This window comes from Malus domestica, chromosome 08 (assembly GCF_042453785.1).
Source record: "Malus domestica chromosome 08, GDT2T_hap1".
NCBI classification, from domain to species: Eukaryota; Viridiplantae; Streptophyta; class Magnoliopsida; order Rosales; family Rosaceae; genus Malus; species Malus domestica.
In genome coordinates this window covers 27,193,122-27,211,112 of record NC_091668.1, presented here as the reverse complement: position 1 = coordinate 27,211,112, position 17,991 = coordinate 27,193,122, and the positions used below count along the sequence as shown (strand labels likewise).

General features: G+C 39.5%; 1 protein-coding gene across 2 annotated transcripts; it reads left to right on the top strand.

The window, feature by feature from the left end:
* Positions 1-2,259: 2,259 nt before the first annotated feature.
* On the top strand, positions 2,260-16,631 carry LOC103441755 (uncharacterized). Of its 2 annotated transcripts, none has more exons than XM_029107270.2 (15): positions 2,260-2,821; positions 3,025-3,110; positions 4,018-4,172; positions 4,593-4,657; positions 4,750-4,944; positions 5,078-5,132; positions 10,914-11,153; positions 11,260-11,393; positions 12,442-12,634; positions 12,796-12,855; positions 12,939-13,193; positions 14,060-14,318; positions 14,391-14,596; positions 14,843-14,893; positions 15,684-16,631. In XM_029107270.2, the coding sequence occupies exons 1-15, from the start codon at positions 2,646-2,648 to the stop codon at positions 15,972-15,974; spliced, it is 2,421 nt and encodes an 806-aa protein (XP_028963103.2). In that variant the 5' UTR covers positions 2,260-2,645; the 3' UTR covers positions 15,975-16,631. The 2 variants fall into 2 exon arrangements, with proteins under 2 accessions (XP_028963103.2, XP_070682624.1); XM_070826523.1 differs by having other exon boundaries at positions 2,263-2,821; positions 10,926-11,153.
* The last annotated feature ends 1,360 nt before the right edge of the window (positions 16,632-17,991 follow it).

Here is a 17,991-nt window from a genome sequence, read left to right as displayed (position 1 = left end):
TTGTTGACCTCACAGTTTTGAGAGTTAACACAAGTAGCAAAATAAAGTTGGACACAAAGTTTGTTCTATACTCGAGCATCTCAAAAGTATTGACAAAAATTGAAAATAACATTCATATACTCAAATTGTATTATTAAATTCTGTAACGAAGACAACAATTTTATGACCATATATCACTGGAAACATCATTCATTTCGAGATGAGATCCTGCCACTACATCCAGTTCAACATGTGTGAGTAAGTCATATATTCTAATATGGTTCTAGTCATAGAAGACTTGTTTAGGCGTTGAACATCTCCATAAACTAGTACGTATCACGTTGCCTCAATTTGGGGAAGGACTTATCTTTGATCATTAGTCTGTTGACAAATAGATAAATAGGTGCTAATTAAATAATGAGTAAAGTACTGTACGAAACCACTGAACCTAACATAATATCGGAAATGGATCATCTCCAGATCCATTCCTCCTAATCCACCAAGTTTGGGGATCCGGGGAGTTGAAATTTGATCCAACGGCTAAATGTTTTATAACTTTTAAACTGAGTCCATGTTTGTAACCATTGGATCAAATTTCAACAGTTTAGATCCCCGAACTTAGTGGATTAGGATGAAGGAATCAAGAGTGATCCCTTTCCCATAATATCGAACCACGAAAAAGGAGTTGGCAGGATCATAAGTGGCAGCACCACACGATAATAGTTTATTTCGTTCAATTATTGTGCACAATACTTGAAATAAAACACAGTTGTAGGAGTAAGCATAGCCATCCTCTCTACAATCACGTGCTCGCCACTTCGACCAGGTCAAAAAAAAAAGAAGTTCTTAAAATTTTACGCTTAAAAAGTCCTTAAACTCATTAAAAACTGCAACTTTTCACTTGTGGTGGATAAACAGATGCTTGTCTGTTGAACAAGTTCACTAAACATTGACCTGAGGTTACAAAGCTTATCAAACGTTACAAAACTTTAGGTTATAGTATGCAAATAGTTCTCATACCTAAGGCATCATTAGTATCTTGTGCTTGTAGATATGAATTTGATTTCACCTTAAAACCCTCATTGCTTCGCAATGCCCGGAAGTGTGATACTTGGGTTTATAATTATATGTATGGATATGGAGATACATGAATGCCCAATAAGGAATCTATCGACTTCTACTAATTGTTCAATAGAAGAAGATATCCCTTAAAACCACTTGAAGATCCATATAAGAAATCTTCAACCAGAGTAGTTGTTTATCAGGCTATGTTTGTAAGAATTGCTTCAACATGAGATGCAAATTAATATCCATAATATGGCTCCTCCTAACTCATATAAATACACAATTCTAGAGTTCATCCAAGGTATCAAACATTGCACTTTGCATATCACTGGTTGCTCACTAGCCAATGCTTGAATTCTAAATATTTCGATATTGATTTGATTTTCGGAGAGGTTTTGGCCGGTTCCACACCGGTGCCAAGTCTTCACGATCACTCTCTCTTTTACAAGTTTTCGACGGTTATTCACCCTTGCACAGTGGTGCAGAAATTTGATTTCAACTGTGGCTAAATATGACCGAAACTATTGTAGATACCTAATGTGGGTGGGGAGATATGGTTTTATTTTCAATTATAAAAGAAGAAAGAAACTCCACGTCAATGTGGCAATTGGTCGAGGTAATCATTTGGCATGAGATGCATATGGTATCAAGAGTAGTCACATAAAGCAATAATACCTATGCATTTAATAAATGTTCAATCTCCACCGCTTCTCTCTTGCAACAACTAATAATTTAATCCAACGCTGTTGGTTTAACAAAAAAAAAAAAAAAAATCAACTGGCATGAAATGACATTTAAGAAAACTTTTCACATGTTACACTATATTTAGATGCGGAAAATAAACTTGGAATTTTGATAAAAGTTAGAATTTATAAATTGATATGCACCAATTTCCTTGTTTGGATTCATAAACATAAAAATTTAGAATTTTCGCTTGGGAAAAAAACTTGAAGTTTGAGACTCAAGTTTAAATTCCATGTAAATATGTGTCATTTCTGAATTTCCATGAGTGAGAGTTTAAAAATAACAAGTTCCGTTTCAAATTTCATTATTCTTTTAGGTTAACCAAACAAGAAAATTCACAAATCCTGAAAGATAAAATTTCCTCATTTCAATTTTCATCATTTTAAAATTCCTTAGTAATCGGTTAAAGAAAATAGACGGAAGGATGACAGAAATTGCAATTTGATCGACATTCTTAAACGGCTATTGGTTTCCGTCGCCAAGGACAATATTGTAAAAGAGCACAAACAAAATTAGCTGATTGCACGTTGATGAGGTCCCTGATGTTTTCTTCCCTTCTCTGACTTTTTTCTCCGACAACAAATCATGAATCCCAAATTCCACGAACCCTAGCTGCCAGCACACAATCGTCTCAAGATTGCCAATTATCGCAGTCACAATCGCTCGCTGATTGAATTTCCTACTCCCCAACACTGTTACGTTTCGTCGTGGGCAACACAGTCGGGTCAATTCCGCCATGAAATGGAGCTTCTGAGATGGTGATATTTGATGAGGATTAGGGCGGGAAGCTGGAGCTGGAGCTGAAATCGGAAGTGTTTGAGGATTAGGGATGCAAATTTTTTGGATTAGGGTTACGCATGTTTCCGCATTTGGGGTGGTTTGTGGGTCTCAACTATAAATCATCATCAGCAAAGAGGTTGCCAGATGCCAAGCCTCCCCCGGCTAAGATTAAGCCGGTGGCTATGTTGGACGCTGTTCAAGAGGTTGCTATTTACATTCACAGATTTCACAATCTCGACCTTTTCCAGCAGGGGTATGTTTGTTTCTATCTGCATTTTGTGAATTGGGTTTGGGGTTTGAACCCGGGATGCAGTGGGTTTTAAAGGAAGGCGGTAACCCACTAGGGGCAATTGACCGTTTTCTGTTAATTAGTGTATTTTGAGCTTGTTTGTGATTGTTTTTTGCTTAGTTGAATTTATGGGAATTTGTTAACTTATTTATGTTTTGCTTGTTTAGATGGTACCAAATTAAGATTACAATGAGATGGCAGGACAGTGAATATACTTCTGTGGGGACTCCAGCAAGAGTTGTGCAATATGAAGGTAACTTACTTTCACTGGAGTTGTTATGGCTGCTTTCTACTTTATCACTCTTCTAGTCTAAAGTACAATCATAAATATATGTGAAGTTCCTTGCTTGTAAGTTGTAAGTATATATAAATATGGGGCTCGACTCTCACAGTATGAGATGTTTTGACTCATGGTTTAAGCCAAAATTTTATAATGCAGTATAATTTTACAAATCTTACCTTGTTATGTGTTGCAGTGATGGGTTTTAAGTAAAATTTGGAACCTGGGCATTGAAATATCGTAAACTACCCTAGAAGTTTTGACAAGTCCCTTATACATTGAAAGTGTATACATTCAATGGTCATTTGTTTCTCCTTTTGAATTTTCTCAATTTATCACAAGTTGGTTGCTGTTGTTTAAGAGCTAGGTTTTCATATTTTGTTTTGTAGTGTTATTCTTTCTTTGGTTCATATTCGAAATGATAGACGGTGTAGGGTCAAATCTTTACATGACCTATCCAACTATTTTTTACAACAGATCGTTGGATATTCTCATGGTTTAAAAATAATCCTTGAACAAAGTTAAAATAGTTAATAGAAAAGCATAGAAGAATCCACCCACGGTTTCTTTGTTCCCCATATTGATCATTGGGTGGTGTTGTGGTAGAGCCTTTTAGTTTGTTCTCTTTGCTTTCGTTTCTTTGTTTTAGTAGTGGTCCCCTTAACCCCTGAATCCGTTTTGTATTTTTATTCCATTTGTTTGCGATAAAATGTCTCTTTCTAAAAATTAAAAATATAAATAGTGACCATTGGGTGGACCACTTTTTTAAGATTTACAGAGCAATGTTTTGCTTCAGTTAAAAGCTTGTGGAATTTAAGTAATGCTGTTTTCATAAACTAAGGGCAAGAGTTTAGAGATAATTAAATTGTTTGACTGGCAGCTTCTGATCTGGGTTCTGATGATGTATATGGAGTATGGAGGATTGATGATTCTGACAACAGCTTCTCAAGTCAGCCGTTTCGAATCAAATATGCCAGGCAGGATGTCTTTTTATCAATCATGATATCGTTCAATCTATCTCTTGCTGGACTTGAGGTACTATAATCTCTCTCGCTTTCCTGCTCTGTGTGCATGTATATGCGTGTATGCACACATTTGTGACTTATAAGGATTTTATTGAAGATGGTAGCCCTCATAACATGTTTGGTATCTGGGTTGGCTACCTACTTCTGTCATAACATTGACTACTAACTTAATTTGTTTGGCCTTATCTCATTTCCTCCCAATGCTGAAAGGTCCCATTTGCATTCTTAATATCTTAGAGGCAAGCAGCTCAAATTCTTTAAAAAATAAATACTGATTTGCAAATGAGATTAGATTACTTTTCGAAGGCTGTCATTGTTGGCCAAGTATGTGTTATAATTTGAGGATTATATATTCTATTTTAGCCCAGTAGAATGTAGAAATGTTCATATAAATTATAAAGTATTCATGTTTATAGTGTATACTTTTCAGGGTATATCCTCGTCTCCTATTATTTTGAAGTTTGAACTTCTGCATGCCCCCATATTGGGAAATAGGTGAGTTGACATGATTCATTTTTTTTTTGTTTTCTTACATGATTAAGTTCGCAATTGAAATTGTAGTTGGTGATTGTATTGTATAATTGCAGGTCTGATTTGCAGGCTTCTCTAGATGCTAGCCCTGCCGCTGTCCATGAATTTCGAATTCCTTCTAAAGCTCTTCTGGGTTTGCATTCATATTGCCCTGTTCATTTTGATGTATTCCATGCGGTACTTGTTGATGTTAGTGTACACATCAGTCTACTGAAAGCTGTCTCGTATACACACCCATTGAAGGTACCCAGGTTTGTCACATATTCTAGTCTATAATGTAGTTTGGCATTCCATTTTGAGGAAATTAGTAGTCTTGTGATATTGGAAACTAATTGTTGTGCACAATTTATTTGTAAATTTAACTCAAGATTTGATTTATTTCAGTGATTCTTCCACTCCTGAAAATGTTGGTACAGAAGGTGATTCTGGGTCCAATCAAGTATGTTGTTACCCATTAAATTCTACTAGATCTTTTTCTTGCCCTTGGGAAGCTTGACATTATTCACTCTCGAATCTTTTATCTTGTTTTGCAGTGTATTTCGATGTGTTTGTCATCTTTGCTTTTCTCTTTCACGTACTTGATGACAATATCAATAACTTGTACATACACATGTGCTTTCCAAGGGCATTTACACAATACCAGAACATACAAACATCAGATGATTTGGCACATGAAAGTTCTGCATGGTTGTGGGCCCTATGGTTACACATTGCAGTTTGAAGGAATTCACTTTGTAGTAGCATTAAGTTTATATTTTCATAATAGAGGGCTTTATGAGTCATTTCCTTAGTTACAACAGTTTAAATTACTTTCACTATCCCTAATTTATTCAATATCCTTGGGACTCTTTTCTCAAGAATATCCTTAGCATTTGTTTATTATATAAATGTCATAAACACTCATTTGAAATTGCTGTTGCTAGATCAGGGTACCATTCAGTGGAAGCCCTTCCCATTATGTTAGGATTCACATTATATTATATAAATGTCAGTTAATGACTTTTTGTTGGAGGAAGAAAGACTAGACAAATACACTGAGCAGACTTGACTAATTTACTGAGCAGAAAGACAGAATATATGGAGTGCAAGTTCAGTGCAAATGGAGGCCAAAACGAGTTAGGGGTGAGGATTGGAGATCAAGAAATACCAAAGAGCGACCGTTTTCGTTACCTAGGATCTATCTTGCAAAAGAACGGAGAATTAGATGGAGATCTCAACCATAGAATACAAGCTGGATGGATGAAGTGGAAGAGTGCATCCGGCGTGTTGTGTGACCGCCGTATGCCACTGAAGCTTAAGGGAAAATTTTATAGGACGGCAATAAGGCCAGCGATGCTGTATGGCACAGAATGTTGGGCGGTGAAGCATCAACACATACACAAAATGGGTGTAGCGGAGATGAGGATGCTTCGTTGGATGTGTGGGCACACGAGAAAGGATAAGATTAAGAATGAGGATATCCGGGGTAAAGTAGGAGTAGTCGAAATTGAAGGCAAGATGAGAGAAAATCGGTTACGGTGGTTTGGACATGTGCAACGAAGGCCTACTGACGCTCCGATTAGAAGATGCGACTATGGGACAGAGGTTCAGGGCCGAAGGGGTAGAGGAAGACCTAGGAAAACTTTGGAAGAGACTCTAAGAAAAGACTTAGAGTACTTGGATCTAACGAAGGACATGACACAGGACCGAGCACAATGGCGTTCTAAGATTCATATAGCCGATCCCACTCAGTGACTTGGATTTTCCAAGTCTCCAACCGAGAAGTTTTCCTCACTCGGGAAATTAAGGGAACACTACCCCAACCTACATGCTCCACTCAGAAAGCTTCAACATACAAGCTTCAACAAAAGAAAATTCAAAGAACTTAGCGAAGAAGGTTTTGGTGTAATTTAACACAATACATTGAAATGAAGGAAAACTTATTTATTGATATCCCCGATAAACTACAAATATGTACATATACATGAGTAATAAACAAACAAGAGGGAGCCTTCACAAGGGTTGCTTAGGAGAAGTCTCAGCAGTCGGTAGAGCCCCAGAAAGAAAAGGCACCGGAGGGGGATCTTTCGGAGCCTCAGTACTGGACAGAACCCTAGAAGGAGGAGGCATCATAGGTTGATCATTTGGAGCTTCATTACGCGGTACAGCCCCAGAAGACGAAGGCAATAAATGCCTTTGGAACAAATCCACAAATCTCTGATGATCAAGTAAAACCTGACCATCAGTTTCCTTCATTTGGTCAAGCTTCCTCTTCATGTTTGTAGCATAGTCATGTGCGAGCCGGTGCAACTGTTTATTCTCATGCTTGAGCCCTCTAATCTCCTGTTTGAGACTCATCACCTCAGCCGCCAATGATTCAACTTGGCGGGTTCGAGCAAATAGGCGTTGGGCCATATTAGACACAGAACCTGCACACTGAACACTGAGAGCCAGCGAATCCTTAACAGCTAACTCATCAGACCGTTTGGAAAGTAGTCTGTTATCTTTGGGCGTGAGAAGGTTCCTGGCCACCACCGCAGCAGTCATATCATTCTTCATCACGGAATCCCCAACGGTAAGAGGACCAGTAGGGGAGACGAAGGATGGGCGCCATATGTTGTCTGGAGAAGGCGGGGCTGCCTCTTCAACAAGGTTCAAGTCAAAACGACGGTCGGAGGGGCCATACATTTTCAAAGGTGTTGAAGAGAGAAGAGGTTGGACAAATCAAGATCTTAGAAGGGCAAGAATGGAGCTTCTACTGGTGGAGATTCAAGTGTGCTTCGGAACTTAATGCCAGCCCCTATAAAAATCTGCACTCGACGGAGCTTCAGAAATCGAAGAGGCACCTGCTCAGAAATCGAAGAGGCGTTTGCTTTCTCAAAAGCTGGGCTGCTTAGAGACCACGAAGGTTGATCTCAGAAATCGAAGAGGCGTTTGCTTTCTCAAAAGTTAGGTTGCTCAAAGACCACGAAGGCCAATCTCAGAAATCGAAGAGGCGCTCGCTTTCTCAAAAGCTGGGCTCCTCAGAGACCACGAGGGCCAATCTCAGAAATCGAAGAGGCACCTACTTTTCCAGCCTTGTCAGCACCTGTCACACGCACACTCAGCTTTGCGGAAATTATGGGCATTCTGTCGAAGACTTCTGAGGAAGTAGAAAACACATGAATCTTATTGTTCAATCACCCACTTCCCACACGCAACAATAGCTCATGGGTATCACAGATAACTTTGCCAAAGTTCTCTGCCAAAATTGAGCACGTAAAGCTTGCAGCTCCCACTACATCGCTCTGACCAAGAAAGGTAAAAGAATAGCAAAGAAACAGCACTAACAAAGTTTAGACCCATAAATTTTGAAGGTCTAGCTACCATATTATTACCCACAAGGGTAAAGGAACAGTACCACTGCACAAGGCTCCCGCTTTACGCAGGGTCTAGGAGAGGTGAATGTCGGCTAGCCTTACCCCCATTTTATGGAGAGGCTGCTCCCAACATGATTACTTTCTCAAAAATCGAAGTGACACTGCTCCCCGAATCTCGAGAGCCAGACCCCCAGCATGATTGCTTTCTTAAAAATCGAAGATGCATCGTTCTCCGAATCAATCGAAGAGACGCTCGCTTTCTCAAAAGCTGGGCTGTTTAGAGACCACGAGGGCCGATCTCAGAAATCGAAGAGGCACCTACTTTTCTAGCCTTGTCAGCACCTGTCACACGCACACTCAGCTTTGCGGAAATTATGGGCATTCTGTCGAAGACTTCTCGAGAGCCAGATACCACAGACCACTTTTTCAAAGTGCTCTGACAGAGTTAAAACATGTGAAGCTGGCAGCTCCCACTACTGTGCTATGACCAAGCAGGGTAAAGGAATAGCATTACTACTTGTTAGGGAGACTCCTATATATGTCGACCTTCATCCCCAACGGACAGGCAGACCTGCAAAAATGCTCAACCCTTCCTCATATCTGAGAGGGCACTCCCCACGAAGCCTTTCGAAATATTCAGCTTTCTTTCCCCCCGATAATACCTCTGCAAACAAGCTATACTAGAGCAAGAATATCTCATATCATCAGGGTTAAAAGCAAGAGTATCCCATATCATGCTTTTTCCCTGTCTTTTCCTTTGGCCTTGTTTTTACCTGCAAGACAAGGAGAAAGAGAGCAATCAGTCAGCACTTGGCATCAAGCTTCCAGCCAGGAACTGACTGCCTGGAACCCCTTACCTGATTACTTACCTGGCATTGCTCTCGAGTACTCATCTTCAACATCTTATGTTTCCAAGGAAGATACCGCATCTGCTTGAGGAACAGATAGGGCAAGTGCGAAGGATACAAGGAAGCATGTGGAGACAAGCGTAACAGCACACGTGCCGATACATCCATTACTCTGTCAAAAGCAAAAGTATCCCATATCAGCAGGGTCGAACGTACTCTAGATTTGATGGAATTGTTTTGACCCTCAAATTCTTCAGTCGGCTCTGGAGGAAACCAGAAAACCCTCCAGCTCAGTTCAAGAATAAGCCTGTGGAAAGTTACTTCTTCAAAAGCAAAAGTATCCCATATCATCTCTTCTCATTTTTCTTCTCTTTATCCTTCATGCTGCTGCAAGATGGGGAGAAGGTGAACAATCAGCCGGAGCTCTGATTGCTTACCTTGTCTGTCACCTCTTTCAGCAGATCCCCTAGCTCGGCGACTTGGAGGACTCCTACTACATGGTTTGTATCGCGCTTGACCAAGCCTGAAACTACAAGTAAGCTTCAAGTGAAATTGATACATTACCTTGTGCATCTCCACCAGTTAAAGATACCACCCCTGGATGGAGGAAGAGTACTTCCAGAGAAGATGCCACATCTACCTATGAGACAGATAAGGCAAGTCAAGACGATACCACACTCCGATACTTAGAAGTTTCGTGATTACGAGATCATTCTCTCACAATATTTCCTAATGTCATTTGTACTAAATCATTCACTTGTACTCACTAAAGGAGAGCTTGAACCTATGTACTTGTGTAAACTCTTCACAATTAATGAGAACTCTTCTATTCCGTGGACGTAGCCAATCTGGGTGAACCACGTACATCTTGTGTTTGCTTTCCTATCTCTATTCATTTATATACTTATCCACACTAATGACCGGAGCAATCTAGCGAAGATCACAAAAAGCGACCGTTTTTGCTGCCTAGGATCTATCTTGCAAGAGAACGGAGAATTAGATGGAGATCTCAACGATAGAATACGAGCTGGATGGATGAAGTGTAAGAGTGCATCCGGCGTGTTATGTGACCGTCGTAGGCCACTGAAGCTCAAGGGAAAATTTCATAGGACGACAATAAGGCCAATGATGTTGTATGGCACAGAATGTTGGACGGTGAAGCATCAACACGTACACAAAATGGGTGTAGCGGAGATGAGGATGCTTCGTGGGATGTGTGGGCACACGAGAAAGGATAAGATTGGGCATGAGGATATCCGAGGTAAAGTAGGAGTAGCCGAAATTGAAGGAAAGATGAGAGAAAATCGGTTTCGGTGATTTGGACATGGGCAAAGAAGGCCGACTGACGCTCCGGTTCGAAGATGTGACTACGGGACAGAGGTTCAGGGCCGAAGGGGTAGAGGAAGACCTAGGAAAACTTTGGAAGAGACTCTAAGAAAAGACTTAGAGTACTTGGATCTAACGGAGGACATGACACAAAACCGAGCGCAATGGCGTTCTAGGATTCATATAGCCGACCCCACTTAGTGGGAAAAGGCTTTGTTGTTGTTGTTGTTGTTGTTGTGATACACAAGATTTGGTAGTGTTTTTAGAGAGCGAGGCGTGGCACACCTTGAGGCATGGCACCATTTGAAGATTGATCATTATGCTTGAATGACAATTAATACTGGTTTCATTATTTTATATTCTTATATTATATAATAACTTAATACTCAAAAAGCTTTAGTCTGAATGCCTAGAGCAGAAGTTTCATGGCGATATCAGTTCCCTTTAACCAGACATCTTTCTTAAGTCCCTAGCACTAGAAGGTTTTAAACTTATGAAGAGAAGTACATTGAGAATAAAGAGTACCGAGCACAATATAAAATATGTTGAATCAATGTAATTGAATAAAAAAAAAAAAATTCAAAATTGGCTATGCTTTTGAACTATAAAGGTTTTTAGTATGCTTAATCTATTTTTTACGTTTTATATGCTCTTTTCTTCAGAGGCTGTTCTATATATACGTACAGTTTAAAATTTGTTATTGACTAGGCATCAACACAGGCAGCTGCTGCAGATGTGAATGACATTATTCTTGCTAAATCATTGTTAAATGCTCGTGACATACTGCTTGAAGAACTGCAGAAACTTAGCAAGGCTATTGACCAAGCTATTGATTTGACTGATTTTATATCTAAAATAGACGACACAAAGTTTGATTTCCTGCAAGAAAATTGGGTTGCAGCAGATGACAAAGTTTCAGGACAAGGCAAGCCACAAAATGGTCTTGAGGTCCTTCCTTATTTCATACAGCACAATGTTCTTATCCCTTGTTTTTTTTTTGAATTTGTATGCTTTAAGGTTAGTATTTTTTCTTACTTTATATGTTCTTGAACAGAAATTAAATGGCACATCGAAGTTTGGAAGTGGTGAGTTGGTACGCCACTTGTCAAGGGGTGCCCTTCAGAATTCTTTTCATTCGTTGGGTGATCAAGTTTTATATTTATGGAACACTTTTTTGAACTTCCACAGGTTCGCTTTCATTTGATAATGTTATTACTTTATTATGGGTTTTCTATTGGTTTTTTTTTTTAATTGAAATGATGCAATACTGAATGACGGTCCCAATCATGGACGTGTTTGCTTTTGTATAGATTTACATATGCACATGATATATATGTGTGTGTGTCAAATGGACCTGTGGTTTGCTATAATTGTCAAATTAGTAACGTGGTTTCCATTTTGTAAATATGGCCTTTGTGGTTGATATTTGTTGTCAATTTTAGTCAGAATAAGGTTATTTAGTCTTTTCAGTCCACCTGGAACACCAATTATGATATCTCCCCTCCTGCAGCCAGCCCAGAACCCCCATCCCACTGCCCCTGATCTATCCCGACCCCGAACCCGACCCCGACCCCACCCCACCCCACCCCAGCCACCACTCCTCCCACACACCTCCCAAATCAGTCTCATCACAGCTCCCACCCACCCACCCACCCCCCTCCCCTTCTTCTGCAATGCCAGTACACCCCTCCCTGATCAGACTGCTTGAAAGACCATCATACCTGTGGTTTTGTTAGTACGATTGAAAGAATTAAGAATTTTGAGAAAAATGGCCAAGTTGAAAATATTGAATTTGAAACCACAACTGAATTTGACTTTGACATCTGTAGCAAACCACAGGTACCATATACATATCTATCGTATATGTATACTGAAACAGGCATCCTCTCTTAGAGTAAAAGGGCCCCCATATGAGGGTGCATTAGAGTGGATGCCTAATTGAAGGACATCTGGACATGCAATACCAATAAGTTCTTATTGTCAATATAACCTGTCAATAGTCTGTCATTACGTATTGACAGGTTATTGCAAATCAGCGGGTGAAGGGAAAAAAAAGGCATCACCTTTAGAAGGGCCCAAGTTCGTCTAAGCTGTTCAATAAAAATGGCTCGGGTCCTCTCTGATGTTGATTGATTAATCTCCTATTTGTACCCACAATAAACAAAGGAGGGCTAGTTCCTCTGGTCTAATTTCCAGATCTTCTGTACGTTTGTATGGTGATATTTATTCATTGCAGGTTTAACAAAACAAAGATATTGGAATACTTGCGTGACACGTGGGCTAAGGATAGAAGAGCTGAGTGGTCAATATGGATGGTTTACTCTAAGGTTGAGATGCCTCATCATTTTCTGAATAGTAGTGGGGGTGAAGAGTCTTCCCACAATGGTGGCCATAAAAGACTTTCACCTATGTGGAAATTAACCGACGATGTAAGTATTCCACATGATTTGTTAGTTATGAAAGAAAAGTGTCCAACATGTTTTAAGAAATGTCAAGGGGGTGTTCAATGTACCTTGTGCAGAGTTCAGTTATGAGCCAAATTTAGATTCTTCAATCGATCTTTTATTGATCTGACTTGTGTTCTGTACAGCCTGCCCAGACTGCTGCTACCCGTGCTGAGCTTCATCGGCGAAGTATTGCGCAAATGAAGGTGAGTCATTGCTTTCAGATGAAGTGCTGTATTGTCAGTCCTCTTGGGATTTTTTTTTTTCTAAACCAAAATTTTAAATTCAGATTAACAATCGGTCAATTCAAGACATGCATATTTTTGGAGATCCATCAAGAATTCCTATTGTCATTGTGGAACGTGTGTTGAATGCGCCTAGGCGTACAACTAGTGAAAATTCGTACTTGAGAAACTTGGACGTGATTAACTCTCCTGGCTTACTCTCTGGATCTGGCTCTGACTCCATAAACAAGAAATCTGACTATATCTCACCAAAGAAAGGCTGTGTTTTAAAGCTTGTTGTCTTTGTGCATGGCTTTCAGGTAGTTTTGTTCTCTTATAGCTTCCCCTAATTTTATTATATTTCGTCGTTTTCTCTGTTCTTTCCTTGCTCCCCTCCAGTATTTCACGTGTGATGGACTTGTTTTTATTTTTATTTTTAAAGTAGAAATACTAACAATTTTGAACTTGTCAAGGTATCATTTTGAATTTAGGTTAAAACTTGTTAGTCTTATATATTTTGATTCTTAAAGAGAGTTAAACGTTAGTGATTTGTGGGTTAATATATTTATATATTGGTCATTCATATTTTATGCTGCAAGTTTACAACTTCATACCAGTTTAGTTGATGGAACAGCTGCATAAGTCAATTCATTTGTACTCTACTGTTCTAAAAATCCCAGCCTAACGCCGCCTAGGCCCCTCCTAGACGCTAGGCAGTTGGTCACCGCCTCGATTAATGCCCAGGTGTTTGAAAATTAAGAAAGGTAGACCTGCTGAAGCACCTGCCTAGACCGCCTAGGCACTTGCCTAGCCTACCTAGACCCGCCTAGGTTGCGACTCACTTAGAAGAAAATAGATAACTTTCATTTGCATTTTATTTTTTTCAATAAATTGTAAATGACTTGTTGAATACTTGAATAAACACACATTATATGCTTGTTCCCCATGTTTTCATTATGTTCCAATACTTCATAATACATGTCATTCTATTTTGTAGTTTTTGATGAAATTACATATATTTTAAGTATAAACAGACACTTATTTACATGAAATATGTAGATTTACTTAAATCCGCCTAGTCCGCCTAGGCGCTAGGCCCTAGCCCGCCGCCCAACTAGTGCCTAGCGTCTTTTAGAACCTTATTAAGACAGATTAGTGGATGCTTATTTCAATTCTCACACTACAGGGGCATCACCTGGATTTACGGCTTATTCGAAATCAATGGCTATTGATAGATCCCAAGGTAGAGTTTCTAATGTCAGAGGCAAATGAGGACAAAACATCTGGTGACTTCAGAGAAATGGGACAAAGGTTGGCCCAGGAAGTAGTTTCTTTTCTCAAGAAGAAAATGGATAAAGTTTCGAGATCTGGAAGCATAGCTGATATTAAGCTTAGCTTTGTGGGACATTCTATTGGGAATGTTATCATAAGAACGGCACTAACAGGTATTAAACTATTGACATCATGTTTTCCCATTATATGCAGTTGGTGTAAGATCTTGGCCATTGTTTTTGCAGATAGCATTATGGAACCATTCCTAAGATACCTGTACATATATCTTTCTATATCGGGCCCACACTTGGGGTATCTATACTGTTCAAACTCTTTATTCAGCTCTGGGTTGTGGCTCTTGAAGAAGCTCAAGAACACACAGTGCATTCATCAGCTTACCTTCACCGATGATCCCGATCTTCAAAATACGTTCTTTTACAAGCTGTGTAAGGTACTGAGAATTCCTTTATTTAATGCATTTAGCTCAGTCATTGAGGTGTTTGCCTGATAACTGCTCATCATCTTGGGAAATGTAATCAAATCATGACATTGCATACTCGATACATTTTTCTGTGATTCAAAGTCGAGGCAAACATGACTTCTGCATTTTTATAATTATAACTTGGTTTAAGAAAAAATGGTTGACAAATGTGATGTGTTTATTTTTGCTGATGTTCTGAAGTAATTCTTTTTGCAGAAGAAGACACTCGAGAATTTCAAGCACATAATCCTGTTATCTTCACCACAGGTATTTTGATCTCTTCCCTGGGGCTTTATGACCTAGTTTACTTAACTAAACTGTTAAACTTAACTGACACATTGTTTTGGTCGCTTCAACTCTGCTGTTTTCCACCAAGTTTAATGTGAGACATGCAATTGGTCTATCCACGGACCCTAAATTCTCATGTGAGCCACTATGTTTGACAGTTTGAGCACTTACGATCTCTTAAAAATCAATCGCCATCTTACTCGCTTATTATACTGACCAAAAAGAATAGACTTGTTTGTCATCCATCCTCAACCTGTAGACTTTTATCCTACTGCTGAACTAATTAAAAACTCAATGTGCTCATTCAGTCATCATTCATGTGAGCAGTACTCTATGGACCTTGGTGAACTAGGACTCTTAAAACCCTATTTTGTAGTTCGTTCTGTGGCTCCAAAACATGATCATTATGCTAGATTTTGACATTACTGAACTATTCATGCTTTCATAATGACCATGGTCTACATTACGAAGACAACATGCACTATTTCTTTGCTTTTGCTCTTCATACTGAAAGATTTAATGTTTTCTTGGGAGGAACTCTTTATACCACTTTTGTTTCTTTATACATTTTGACGTGTCACTAGAATCTCATGAAACTTCTTTGCTCTTCATATTCTAATTATGGTTTTTTGAGGAAAATTTATTCTCATGATATCTATGTTATTCCAATGGAGAGTGAAACTTTTTCTTGTAACAAAAAAGAAAATTTCTTTAATAATTTGTTATAATTTTCTCTGATACCCGTAATATTATTAATTGTGTTTTGCAGGACGGTTATGTTCCCTATCATTCTGCTAGAATAGATATGTGCCAGGCTGCTTCATTGGATTTCTCAAGGAAGGGAAAAGTGTTTCTGGAAATGCTGAATGATTGCTTGGACCAGATACGGGCTCCTCAGTCTGAGAATCGAGTGTTCATGCGCTGTGACATCAACTTTGATACCTCGTTGTATGGAAAGAACTTGAACACCTTCATAGGAAGGGCTGCTCATATTGAGTTCTTGGAGTCCGATGTTTTTGCAAGATTCATCATGTGGTCTTTCCCTGATCTATTTCGGTAGCAGCCGTTGCTGGCAATGCAGCTTCTTCTCTTGCCCTTCTTTATCTGGTTATCTCACTACCTCCACTGAAAAGACCATGTGAGGAAGACATCGGCTGTTGTAAATTTTCAGCTTTAGAACTCAAATGTACGGGTAGAAGTTGTGCCATTGGCATCACATCCTTCTCATGGTGGCATCACGTCCTTCTCCACATTGAGGACGAGCAAATGATTGAAGACATGGGCTGTTGTAAGTTTTCAGCTTTAGAACTCAATTAACGGGTAGAAGTTGTGCCATTGGCTCAATGTGAAGTTTCTAGGAATGCCAATAGCCCGTGGAGCATAATATCTTAGTATCCAAGCGAGGCTGCTTGTGAGTTTTAAGAAAAGTAGAGAGAGCTGTAAGCATTTTGCATATTCTAGGCTAATTAGATTCTATAATTTTGCTTTTGATCCAGTTCCCGTCAAAATTATCGTGTATTTTAAGCAAGCAGTCGCGGCTGGGAATGGAACTAGCAAAATTTAACTAGTTGTGCAGTAGTAAGATTATGTTACAGTTATTATCCTTTTGCAGTTGCTCGTGTTCATCTTGTCGTGACACTTTGATATCATCATCGTAATCTCCATGCCGAGAAGTTTATATACTTATATTCTGAGAGACGAATCTCGTGATTTAATACTTGAGGCTCAATTTTCCGTTTAGATGAACTCGTTTTATGGTGCCAGCATTGATATTTTAGAAAGCGATGTTAGCAATTTTTAGACCGAAAGGATTGTGTGAAAACGATTGAAAGTGTTATGGTTGTCAAATGTTGCACCACCACGAAAGCTCTTGAACCGTGGAACGATGAGTAGGGGGTTTTTTTTTTTTTTTGGTCAAATGATAGATTTTGTTGGATTAGTTACTGACGGGATTTGAACCTATTCCGTCATACAAGGGCTCAACACATTTCTACCGTTGTAATAAAGGGCCACTTGCACAACAATAAGTAGCTTAGTTGTGGCAAAATGATCTTGTTTAATTGTCTACAAGCAATCGCACACGGCAACCCACAGCTCTTCCTTGCGAAAGACACCGACACACATCTGCTGTGAAGATGCTCCTCAGTTTGATACACCATGCAACTGTCAAAATTTTAAGATTATGGAACATCGCGTGTTGGCTGGGGCCATTCCATATGTTTTCTCAGTGCCGGTAGATCCTCCAGTTTCATCTCTCTGCATTTTCCCATGACAGTTTGCTCCGATTTGAGCCCATCGGACAAGTCTGAATGGAGAAGTGCATTCGCAAAGGTGTGACGTTTTTTCACTTCCAATAAACGTCAGATTGCCTAGAGATACATCTGGTAAGTCACCAACGCATAACTGTTTTAACTCATTCATGTTACTAGCACACAAACTCTTCCAAGTTCTCGAGCACGAGGTTATTCGGAGCCAGATTTGTGGCCTTGTATGCATCTGATGGCAACATTCGACGTGGAGAGACATCAATTCATGTAGTCTCTCAATGGCATGTTCCTTGATAATGTTATTTACGCCTTACATTCAGCCTTGTTACTATGTAGAGGTATTGTTTGACTCTTGATAAGTCAGTAAAACTTTTCCCAATTTGGATGGAACCCAACATTTTCAGGAATGCATTCTGCAGCATGAATCTGAACTCAAAGACTTGATGTAAAATCTTGAAGGGAACCCGAGATTTGGCTCTGAAGTCATGTCGAAACATTTCATGGTCTAAGAAAGCAGTGTTTGTTAGTTCTTTGGCCAAGCCAATAAATGCCCGTAACATGCCAGTAACCACAATATGACAAGCCAAAGGCATGCCAATGCCACGAGATGACATGCCAACGACATGCAACGGCTTCCCCATGACATGACAAGACCACTCTCTCACATGCCATGGCATGCCAACGGCTTCTCTATGACACGCAATGCCAAACCAAGGACATCTCAGTGACATCTCGAGCCTAGCAAAATGTTGGCAGAATGCAAGCCATGGCATACCAAGTTTCGCAAAGTGTCGGCATAATGCATGTCAT